Source organism: Geotrypetes seraphini, chromosome 1 (assembly GCF_902459505.1).
Source record: "Geotrypetes seraphini chromosome 1, aGeoSer1.1, whole genome shotgun sequence".
Classification (NCBI taxonomy): domain Eukaryota; kingdom Metazoa; phylum Chordata; class Amphibia; order Gymnophiona; family Dermophiidae; genus Geotrypetes; species Geotrypetes seraphini.
In genome coordinates this window covers 176,106,285-176,118,952 of record NC_047084.1, presented here as the reverse complement: position 1 = coordinate 176,118,952, position 12,668 = coordinate 176,106,285, and the positions used below count along the sequence as shown (strand labels likewise).

Genomic DNA, 12,668 nt, shown 5'->3' with positions numbered 1-12,668 from the left:
ATGGAAGGTATTTGGCACTTTATGTGCTGCACTTACTGCGCACTAACTGCCTAATGGAACCACTTACTGCCTCCCCAGGCTCTAAAAGAATGCCTGTCGGAATCCTTTGAGGTCTTTCTGATCCATATCAAATGTTTCATCTTGAGTAATATGTGTATATAAATAAATAACATTCCAAATCACTAACCACAATGGATCAATGACAGTATCTGCTTCATGCAGTATCTGAAGCATGAGAGCAAATGTTTAACTTGCATTGCTTCTGGTTTCACAAAACAAATCTATACATTTTAAAAGGGACTTCAGAACTAATTTTTTTGTTGAGATGATTGGATGTCCTAGGGGCAATAATAAATTTTTAGGAACTCCAGCAAACATGTAGATTCAAGGAGTGTGCGGATGTGGTTCAAGTAAAAACTCAAATACGAGGTCTGACAATTATGTTCATGAACTTGCCACTGTGCACTTACATTGGCAGCACTGTACAAACAACTTGTTAAGGTGTCTTACAGCTGTGTTCGTGTCGATGTGTGGTGAAGTCTTGCTGAGTGGCGTTCATTATTGTTGTTGCATGTTTTTGTGTGCCACCACAAGAATGTCGGAGCTTGAATTTAAACAAGCAAACATTAAATTTACTGATAAACTTGGCAAGAGTGGAAGTGAAATCAGGGACATATTAGTCCAAGTTTATGGGGATAATGCCATGAAGAAAACAGCAGTGTACTAATGGATTAAACATTTTTCTGAGCGAAAGCGTCACTGACAAAGCGAGGTCATGGCGACCAGAAATTAAAGAACTGACGATAACTGCAAAGATTAATCAAATCCTGTGCCAAAATCATCAGCTGACTGTGAGAAGTAAACATTGATAGCGAAACAGGAAAATCTGAACTGAAAGTCTTGACATGAGAAAAGTGTGTGCAAAAATAGTTCCTCATGGCTCTTGCATCACGACAATGAACCAGCTCACACGAGACTGTCTGTGAGGGAGGTTTTAGCCAGTAAACAATTAACTGTATTGGAACACCCTTCCTACTTACCAGCTCTGCCCCCAATTACTTTTTTTTTTACCCAAAGATAAAGGAAATATTGAAAGAAAGACATTTTGATGACATTCAGGACATCAAGGGTAATATGATCACAGCTCTGATGGCCATTCCAGAAAAAAGTTCCAAAATTGCTTTGAAGGGTAGACTAGGTGCTGGTGTCAGTGCCTAGCTTCCCAAGGTGAGTACTTCGAAGGTGACTGTAGTGATATTCAGCAATGAGGGAAGGCTACTCGCAGTTTTGTGTAGAGAAGTGCAGTAGGGATGAGGAAGCCAGGCAGATGAGGTAAACACTCATGGGAGAGAGGCACAAATTTGGGACATAGCACAGAGGGAGGGAAGGACAATGAGGGGGCATTGGAACACAGAAGGGAGGAATAGAGGTGCATTGGGACAGGAAGGGAGGAAGAGGAGCACGTTGGCCTTAGTTGGATGTTCTTAACCTGGGGACTGCCTGTATATAACTGGCACTATTCTATAATCTGTGTGTATACGTTTGTACAATAACCCACAATTTCTATAAAGTCTGCCTAAAATAAGTGCTTACATCTTTATGCCTAGCCATTGTAGGTGCCTAACTTAATTGATTAATAGGCTTAATCTGTGCTGATAATTGGCAACTGATATTAATTGGACCTACTTGAAAGTTAGGCGCACAACATGGTAGGCACATATCACAAAGTGGTATGCGTCTAGTCTAAAGTACCTACCTAAAAGTGAGCATGGATTGTGGACATGTTTTCATGTTTTGCTCCTGTTTTTGACCTAGGCATTGTTGTGCACACAACTTAGGCACTCACATTTAGGCCAAGAAAACCCTGGCATAAATAGAGTACGCCTAAATGTTGGAACATATAGCAATGCATTGCGGCGCTAAGGCAGTGCTAAGTATGATTCTATACAGTGTTCACAACTTTTATAGAATTGCATTTTGTGCCATACTAGTCACCACCAATTTTATATGCAACACATATACTGTAGAATTATGCCCTAAGTGCTAAAGTGCAGGAATACTATCAATATTTAAACTAAACCAGAGAATCTTGACCTTATCTGTGTTAAGCTTAAGTCAGAAGGATTAAGACCAGGAACTAATTTTCTTCAAGCAACTGTTAATCCTAAAGAAAGTAATATCTCTTTGTTAGCTAAAATCAATATGAAAATTTCATAAGAACATAAGAATGACCATACTGAGTCGGACCAATTGTCCATCTAGTTCAGTATCCTCTTTCCACGGTAGCCAATCAAGGTCAAAAGTAGCTGTCAGAAACCCAAAGAGTAACAACATTGCATGCTACTGAACCCAGGGCAATCAGTGTTTACCCCCGTGTCTGTCTCAAAAGCAGACTAAGACTTTTCTTCTAGGAACTTTTCCAAACTCAGGGGTCTTTTTATTAAGGGCGCTAGCCAATTTAGCGCGCGCTAAATGCTAACACATCCATAGAAACATAGACATAGAATATAATGGGCGCGTTAGCATTTAACGCATGCAAATATTTAGTGCGCGCTAAATCGGCTAGCATGCCTTAGTAAAAGACCCCCTCAGATAGGCTAACTGCTGTTATCATATCCTGCGATAATGAGTTCCAGAGTTTAGCTATTCATTGAGTGAAAAAAAAAAGTAGTTTCTTCAATTTGTTTTAAAGATATTTCAATGTAACTTCATTAAGCATCCCCTAGTCTTTGTAATTATTCATCACAGAGTAATGGAAATATTGGGGATCCCTATGGAACACCACTCCATCCTTAACTAAATATTGTCTAGTTTTCAGAAAATAAAGCCCAAAATGATTATGCACTGTAGTGTTGAGTCCAAAATCAGATAATTTAAGAAATAACATGATTGACCGAATCAAAAGCAGCTGATATATAAAATTGAAACAAAACCATTTCATTACCTTTAGATAACATATTTGATAATATGGCTCTTTTCCTAACCATTAGCTGATTGTAGTGCAGAAATACAGGATTGATAATGATTCTTTTGATTTTTGTCTTATTTAATATTTTCATTATTTAATGTATGACTTTGGATTTGAAACTTTTTTTTCTTTTATTTGTTTTTAATCATTTGTACCTTGTCAATTTAGATATTACTTTTAACTGTTTAATATTTTAATGATTTCAGATTTTTTTTCTCTGTTTTGTCATCCTCCTTGTATGGCCCATTGAGTATAAACTCATTGACCCCTTGTTACTGTTACAGTTCTTGTTACTTTACTGTATTTTTTCTGAAAACCCAATAAAATTTCATGGAAAAAAAGAAATGGCAGAATAGGTATGTTTTAATGTAGTTTAAATTGTGAAAGACCAGATTTGCAAAGATGGTTTTTTTTCCCTATTCATTTTGCTATTTCAAACAACAGAATCAAAACTTTGTGTACTAGTGTATTGAAACTGTAAATGTATCTGGGCAAATGGCTATACACTGGATTCATTCAGAATTTGTAAATATTTTTCAGTAATGGTGTTGAATGGTTAAATATACATATTGCCTACTGACTGCTGCTGCTGCCTGGTTAAATTAGATCTGGTATTCAGAAGGCCTAAATTAGTATACATTATCTTGATATCAATCTTCCTCCACACCACTAATAGTCTAGTTAGAGCAATATTTAGAGGTCAGTTCTAAACTGGAATCCTCTATTCAGGCATCCCAAGGGCATGTGGTAAAACCCTATTCTATTAAGGAACCTAGGCACCTAGGCATAGAATACTAGCAAAACCCGATATTGAAACACCAAACATTTAGGCATTCAGACTTATGCCAACTGTAGAGCAGGTGTAAGTGTTTTACTCTTTGGGCTCTTACCCGGTACATGTGACTTGAATTGTTCACTATTGGAAATACGATACTTGGCTTGATGGACCTTTGACCTGTTTCAGTATGGCATCTCTTAAGGTCTTATGTCTAAGTGTGGCAGGAACACTAAGGGACAAATTCTATAAACAGCATCCTGATTATAGGTGGCGGTAGGCGTCCTACTACTCTCTAACCAGCCAATCGTGATGCACGTTAAAAAAAAAACACCCCAAGGTAGCCCGCCTACACCTTAGCCATCTTTTGCTGTTGAGAGAGATGCATAGGTATGCTTAAGCTCACCCAAAGTTAGGCGTAGACGTGGTTTTGCCCAGAAGTGGCCTTAGGTGAGTTTAGGCAGCCCTAGGCATCTCCCAAGGCTGCGATAGGCATCTGAAATTTAGGCCAGCAAAATGCTGGTCTACATTTCAAATAGAGGCGGCCGCTGAACCAATCACAGCAAGGAAATCTCCCTGCCGCAATCAGTTTAGCAGCCTCAGCAAGGAACCAAAGTTAGCCAAAAGGAAGATGTCCACTTCCTCCTGCCGGAATCCCTGAAGTCCCCCCCCACCCCGGATGTCCACTGCAGGAGGAGTGCCCAGTTCCTTCTGCTGCAACAGCAAACACTTCTGACACAGAACAAGGCAGGAGGTATGCCCACTCACTCCTGCCAGAACTGCAAAAGCCCCCCTCCAACTGTCCACAGCAGGAGGAGTGCCCAATTCCTTCTGCCACAATGGTGAACCCTCCTGACACAGTCTAAGGCAGGAGAGATGCCCACTCCCTCCTGCCACTGGCCCCATAATCCCCCAAACCCCACCAAACACTCCCCAACTCCACCCCTGACACTCCTTGACACCCCAATGTCCTCCTGACAGTCCAAGACTCCAACCCGACACCCCCAAGATCCCGCTGACATTCCCTGACTCCACCCCAACAACTCCCTGACACCAAGATCCCCCTGCTGCCCTCCCTGCTGTCCCTGTACCTTTGGCGGGGCCTTAAGCATCTGAGCCAATCAGGGCTTTAGGCCCCTTCCTGGTGCATCCCAGAATGCACCGGGAAGGGGAATGCCCACCATTTTGTAGTGGCGGGCCTTCCAGCAGGAGGGAGTGGGCATCTCTCTTGCTGGCCATCAGATAAAGGTACAGAGTAGCAGGGATTGTCGGGGCATCAGGAGGATCTTGGGGATGTTGGAGTTGTTGGGGTGGAGTCAGAGAGTGTCATGAGGATCTTGGGGGTGTCAGGGTGGGGTTGGAGAGTGTCAGGGGGACGTTGGAGTATTGGGGTATCAGGGGGTTGTTGGGGAGTGTCAGGGTGGAATCAGGGGTTTTCGGGGAATGTTTGGTGGAGTTTGGGGATAATGGGGCCAGCGGCAGGAGGGAGTGGGCATCTCTCCTGCCAGGGGATGCTTCTGGGGTGGTGGCAGGAAGGAGTGGGATACCTCCTGCCTTGGACTGTTTCGGGAGGGTTTGCTATTGTGGCAGGAGGAATAGGGCACTCCTTCTGCCACAGACAGTTCCGGCAGGAGAGAGTGGGCATCCCTTTTGCCAGCTGACTTCATGGGGGGGGAAAGGGTTCCCTGCTGCAGCCGCTAAACTGATTGCAGCAGGGAGATTCCCTTGCCGCAATTAGCTCAGCGGCAACGCAATTCTCTAACCGGTGCCTGTGACATGGATGCCAGTTAGAGAATCGGGGTGGTTATAAGGGGTTAGGCATCTGTCCCCTAGGACAGTCACGATTCTATATAGGACGCCTGTGTGCAATTCTCAAAAGCCGCTTAGACCGGGTGTCCTATGCAGAATCAGGACTTAGGAATATATAGTGTTCTAGAAGTTATGTTAGGGACATAAGTGGAAGAACCACCTATGTGCTATTAAAGTTGAGCGGATATTTGGAGAATAATGCTTAGGTGATACACAAGCAAATATGTGCATAAATGTGCACTATGGCCACATATGTTTGTGTTCTAAACATTAACAGACAATGTGCCCATAAAGGTAAAGGGTCATGATTCGATATACTGCTTTTATAAGGTACAACCAAAGTGGTTCGCATATATACTCATTTTATATGCAGGTACTTTCTCTCAGTGGTGTAGCGAGGGTGAGAGGCACATGGGGCGTGGCGCCCCTCCCCCACCCTCTTCTCCGCCCCACCCCACCCCATCCACTCCTTCTGCACGCTCCTTCCCTTTCCCTTTACCTCTTTAATTTTATCCAGAGTGCGCAGCAACCCCAACTTGCTGCTCGCCCCAGATTTGGCTCTTCCTCTGACATCACTTCGTAGGCACGGGTCCAGGAAGCGAAGTTGGAGGAAGAACCGACACTGACGCAAGCGGCAGGTTGGGGTTGCTGCTCGCGCCAGGAACATTAAAGAGGTACACGCATGGTATTGGGGACAGGGAAGGAGCAGGGTGTGTGGAAAGTAGGACAGGTGCCAGCGCCCCCCACCAAGATGGCGCTCAGGAGCAGACCGCCCCCCCCTTACTACACTACTGCTTTCTCTGTCCCTAGTGGGTTTATAATCTAGGCTTTTGTACCTGGAGCAAAAGAGGGTTATGTAGCTTATCCAGAGTCACAAGCAGCTGCAATGGGAACTAAATCTGGTTCCTGAGGTTCTCGGGCCACCGCGATGTCCAGGTCTAAGCCCACCTGATGCCCGTCCACAATGCACCTCCTAACACGCCCCTTTGAGCTCTGGATGCACAGTGGCTTAGAAGTGCTGCTGAACGTCCATAAAGTTGGTTTTGATTATCAGCACTTGGATGTCCCTGCTATTAGGATATCCGAGTGCCAACTTAGACAGGCTTTTGGACGTTCCAAAGTTTTGATTATGTCCCCCATTAACTGTCATACCATGTACTGTCATGCATCATAATGCACTGCCATGCTCTGTTATGTGCTGCCTTACCATGCTTTGTACTGTCAGGCACTACAATGTACTATCAAGATCTATTAGTTACTGCACTATCACACCAAACTCATAACATCACCACCCAGTGCTGTATGAGTCTTTGTCCTGTCATATCCTATTAAGCATTGCCATACTTTTAAGTACTATCATGCTTCCCTATTTATTATCCTTTCATGTCATGATCTAAAATGTACTGTCATGCTCTACATTACTATACCCTGTTATGTTTTATTATGTATGTATATACCCATCTTCCAACTCTGCCCCAATGTAATTAAGCACCTGTTTTAAGAATGGTGCTTAGGCAACGTTTTGGCATTTGCCAATGTATGTGTGCATGTGCATGAAAATATGCCACTGTTCTAATCATTTATGTGCATATTTGATATGTAAATATTGGCACTCACATTACAGAATTAGCCCCTAAACACAGATCCTTTCAGAATACATGGATAGGGAAGTTATATATTTATCAGCTGTCAGTAAGCATGTATTTTGTTGGGTTTTTTTTTTATATTAACCTCATAGTTATCTCTCTTTACAGTGCAAACTAGAATATCAAGCATGCATCTCTGGAAAACAGATCTCAGTGAAATGTGAAGGACGCTGTCCTTGCTCTTCTGATTTGTCCATAAACACAGGGAACAATGGAAATAGAAGTAAGTGGTAATATGTCGTAACTTTGGCTTCACAATTCTACATAACATAGGGGCAGAGCCGGACCGCGAATAGGGAAATACCGCGAATATCCGGCTCTGACCCACTCTTGCCTCCCTCCCGCCTTCTCCCGGCATCCCGGCCTTACTTGGTGGTCTAGCGGTCTTTCGGGGCAGGAGCGATCTTCCTTCGCTCCTGCCCTGTGCAGATCTCCAATAGAAAATGACTGCCGTGAGTTCCCGTAGTCTCTCGAGACTATGGCGGGAGCTCACGGCAGCCATTTCCTATTGGCGATCTACACAGGGCAGGAGCGTAGGAAGATCGCTCCTGCCCCGAAAGCCCGCTAGACCACCAGGTAAGGCCGGGATGCCGGGGGGAAAGCAAAAATATGGGGGGGGGGTGTTTCCCCCTCCCCCCAAAAAAATTGCGATTATGTGAAATTGCGAGAGCGGAAACCGCGAATGGGGAGGGGGAAGTGTAATAAGAGTGTGATTTTTGTTTACTGTCTTATGTTTAATTGACTTCTGTAGAACTTCTCTTCAGTTTAAATCAGGGGTCTCAAAGTCCCTCCTTGAGGGCCGCAATCCAGTTGGGTTTTCAGGATTTCCCCAATGAATATCCATGAGATCTATGTGCATGCACTGCTTTCAATGCATATTCATTGGGGAAATCCTGAAAACCTGAATGGATTGCGGCCCTCAAGGAGAGATTTTGAGATCCCTGGTTTAAATGTTACACACAAAGTACTTCAAAGGTGTGAGTCTACTCTGGATGTTTATGTCTCCGGAAAGTAAACAGATACCTAGGTCTGGGATTTTCTGAATATCTACCCTCATTCTTGGAAGTATTCAGGCACTGTTTCATGCACTTATAAATACTCAAAAATTACTCAGAAAGGATATTCAAATCATGCAGGGACGGAATCATCATATATGCAACATTATCAGGCATTGCACCACATTGTTCATCCAGAAATGACTATTCAGCTACCTAACTACATTTTTATCCATCTCCCTGATGATTCCAATAGGAATATGAATCTAGAGTGGAAATCCAGAGTCATTAATTACTCTTACACCCAGCTTCGGCGGGATGGGCCGGGAAGGGGCAGGCCCGCCTCATTTCGATGAGGCATGCCTGCTGGCTGGATGGGCAAGACCCATCTGGCCTTAAGAAAAGGTTAGTTTGGTGGGGTGGAGGTTTGGGGGTTGTTAGTACGTCTTCGGGCAGGAGGGATTGGGCACCCTCCTGCCAGCGATTGATATTGTCGGGGGGGAGGGTGCGTCTTTGGGCAGGAGGGATTGGGCACCCTCCTGCCAGCGATCGGTAGTGTCGGGGTGGGAGGGAGATCGGTAATGTCGGGGGGGGGGGCGGTTGGTAGTGTCGGGGGGGCATCTTCTGGCAGGAGGGTTTGGACACCCTCCTACCAGCGATCGGACAGGCCATGGCCCGCTATACTTATAGCGGCAGAGAGATCCCTTACCGCAATAAGTATAGCGGCCGCGTCTACTTACAATGTAGACCAGCATTTTGCTGGCCTACATTTTAAGCGTTTCTTCCTCTACTAGGGAGACGCGTAGGGCCGCCTAGGTTCGCCTAAGGTCCTTAGGCGAGCTTAGACGTCTTGCGGGTCTCCCTAGGCTCCCGGAGGCGCCTTCAGGCCTGCCTGGGGAGCATTTTTTTTTTTTTAAACGTGCATCCCGATTGGCTGATTAGACAGCTGTAGGACACCTACAGCTGCCTAAAATCGGGACGCACTTTGGAGAATCAGGCCCTACATGTCTACTATGTTGACACCGTTACTTTTGGTAGCACCTTAGTACATATGAGAAGAATACTGTGTAACCTTATATAATTTATCCTGACTGTATTCGAAATATAAGCTGGATCTTCGGCAGTGTATCCAACTGGTTAATTTACCATATTTGGAAATTTTGACTAGAATTGTCATTGAATCAAGCATCACTTAATTTTTTTTCAATATTTTCTCAATTTTTACTAATATTCACTCATTTTCTTATATTTCTTTTAAATCAATACTTATATGTTTAAAAAACTATAAGCTGGAGTCTATCCAACATGTTTCACCCTCCAGCAGTATCAAGGCTGTGCCCTCTTATCTCCATGTCCCTCTGTCTTGATCTATTTCTTCCTTGTCAAGATTACATCCAGTGTTATACCTGCCACTCTAAGGATGGGCTATCGTTTGTGATGAAATGTCATTTGCTGATAATGTGCAGAGGGCACACTCATTAAAACGTGCACTACCTATCTCCCCCGTGCAAAGTTTTATGCTTTCTCCAAGATTCTATATACGGTGCTCAAAATTGTGCCTGCAGATTTAGGTGTGTGCCCAATATAATTGAATAGCAAACCAGTTAGCACCAATAATTGTGCACCAACAATCAATTATTGGCATTAGACTGAAGCGTAACTCAGAAAAAAATGAAGTTTTTTGTTGCTTCACCGTGCCCGTTTGATACTAAAACATCATTATGTATAAATAAATTCAGCTATCCTATTCAATCTACCATTAAGGTTTTGGGAATAATATTGGACCAGAGCTTGACTATGAAGAACCAGGTGGACTCTTTGGTCAGAAAGGGTTTCTTTACTCTTTGGAAGCTTCAGTCCATTTTGATGTTTCATCATTTAGAGTTTTGGTACAGTCTCTTATACTAAGCCAGCTTGATTACTGCAATACAGTATGCAACGATTGCGAATAGTACAAAATGAGGTGGTCAGGCTCATTTTTAGATTGAAGAAATACGATCACGTAACACCGTCCTATTGAGTACTGCATTGGCTGCCAATGGAGGCGCGGGTGAAGTTTAAGTTTGCTTCTGTTTTAAGGCTTTGTTTGGTTTAGCTCCCAAATATATAATTGAGCTTTTCTCTTTTGCAACCAACAGACATAAGAGAAACTCACATCTGAATTTTGTTTTTCTGCCTGTTAGAGGATGTACACTTAAAAAAATCAAAATCTTTTTTCATATCAAGCAGCGTTATGGGGTAAGGATTTAGAACAATTGCTTTTGCTTACTGACACTTATGGGAAATATAGGAGACATCTAAAAACATATCTATTTTCAAAGTATTTAGGCAGCTAATTTGTAAAAAAAATTATGCACTATTTTGATCATTTTAGTGTCTCTAATTATTGGCTTTTAACTTTTTTAGTTCTATTCAACTTCTTTTATTGTTTTTTTAACTACTGTAAACCGCATAGAACTTTATGGCCTTGCGATATATAAATTGATTATTATTATTATTATTATTTTTTAAAGTCAATCATTTTATTGAAAAAAGAACATCAAAACAGAAAAAATAAATCAACAGAGGCAGCAGAGCAGATCAGACAAAATGGGTTACAGACAGTCGTAGGGTAGGCAGTACCGCATACAATCTCAGCAGAAAAAAAAAAAAATACAAGAAGATACAGAAAAATAATAATAATAAGCAGTATAGATGTATATAGTCAATCAAGTTGTACAATCACAGTATTGCATCAAAGGAGACCATATAAGTTGAAAAGTCCTTTGCGAACCCCTGCGTTCAGCCAGTCGAGATTCATACTTGTAGCATGTGAGTACCATATTCCACCACTGATTTGTGGGTACTGGAGACTGCTGTTTCCAATGAAGTAACACCGTTTTGATTGCCAGACCCAAGAGAATGTCAAAGAGAGCGGAATGCTGTCGTGAAAGTGGAGGATCCAGTGCGGCTGAATGCAGTATGATCTGGCAATAGGACAAGGACGCCGGAGAAGGAAGGATATGGCTCACTACGTCTCCCACCTCGGTCCAAAAAGAAGAGACGAGGGAGCAGTCGAATAACATATGCTGAAAAGTGCCAATGAGAGCCTCACATCGCCAGCATCGATTGGAGGAAGACGGAGAGACACGTTGTTGTTTAATAGGAGTCCAGAGCGATTTATGAAGAACAAAAAACAGAGATTGTCTAAGAGACGCTGAATGTAGGGGTCTGTTACAATGACACCACAGCTGAGACCATTGTTGTTCAGATATTACACATTGAAGATCATGTGCCCACAGTCGTTGGACAGGAAGAAAGTTATCAGGTCCCGAAGTTTGAATAAGATCATATATCTTAGACATCACGTGAGGTTTATTACTCCAAGAAGCCAGCAGGCCGGACAAGGGAAGTGAGCTTCGATGCAGATGGTCTAGCATGGGCCCATATACCGCATGCAAACTGTGGCATAATTGAAGATATCGATAAGCCTGGTGGGATGGTAGCTTATACTTTAACTATAGCTGATCAAAAGTCAACAAAGTATGATTTATCATAAGATCTCGAATATACCATACACCTCTGGCTATCCATGTAGGCCAATGCAGCATACATGAGCCAATAGTTATGTTCGGATTACCCCAGATTGAGGAATGGATAGTGACAAAGAGGGGGTGCTGTAAAGTGTGACCTAGGTGAAGTATCGCCCGCTGAGTGACATGCATCACCTCCCAATCTTTAAAGCAGGGAACAGTACTGGAGTAGCAAGCAGCTTCCAAAGTATAGGGCATCGCTAAGTCACACTCCAGTAAACCCCAGTAGGGCAGGGCAGTGCTAGTTTGGGGTAGAAACCACTTGCTGGCTCCCCTTAATAAGGCTGCAGTGGCGTATCGTATATAATGAGGGAAATTAACTCCACCCTGGTTCCATGGTTTCTTAAGGGTAGATAATGCTATACGGGGGGGCTTCCCGATCCATAAAAATTTGGTCAAAGTCCGATCTATTTGTTTAAACAGTGTAGGGGGGAAGGGCAAGGGCAGCATCTGAAGAACATAAAGAATTTGGGGGGTCAACATCATACAGATGGTCTCTAGTCTGCCCCACCAGGTTAATTAAAGTGGGGACCACTGATTACACAATGTTTGAATTTTAGTGAGTAGTAATTTGACATTATAATCCACTGTAGCCTGCCAGGTATTGCAAAAGTGAATCCCCAAATACTTAATGGAAGTGGAGCACCAAGTAAGACCATAGGGTGCAACCATAGCTTGAGTGCAATAGGCATTCAAAAGCAGGACCTCAGTCTTATCCCAATTTATGGTATAACCGGACAGTTGACCAAAATTGGAGAGAAGACCGAGGACTGTCGGAAGAGTATCCGTGGGTCTGGATATATAAAGAAGCACATCATCTGCAAAAGCAGAAAGACGTACTTCAGTCGAGCCCACCGGTATGCCTATAATAGCTGGGTCAGAATCAAGTTTGCATAACAGGGG

At 43.2% G+C, this 12,668-nt stretch overlaps 1 protein-coding gene across 2 annotated transcripts in view; it reads left to right on the top strand.

Moving 5' to 3' along the window:
- The window catches only part of SPOCK3 (SPARC (osteonectin), cwcv and kazal like domains proteoglycan 3), a 387,789-nt gene that overhangs the window by 251,326 nt on the left and 123,795 nt on the right, over positions 1 to 12,668 (top strand). For both annotated transcript variants that reach the window (XM_033941933.1, XM_033941924.1), the window contains exon 6: positions 7,307 to 7,421. In XM_033941933.1, coding sequence (XP_033797824.1) covers positions 7,307 to 7,421 — 115 coding nt within the window. The remainder of the gene's footprint in view (positions 1 to 7,306; positions 7,422 to 12,668) is intronic.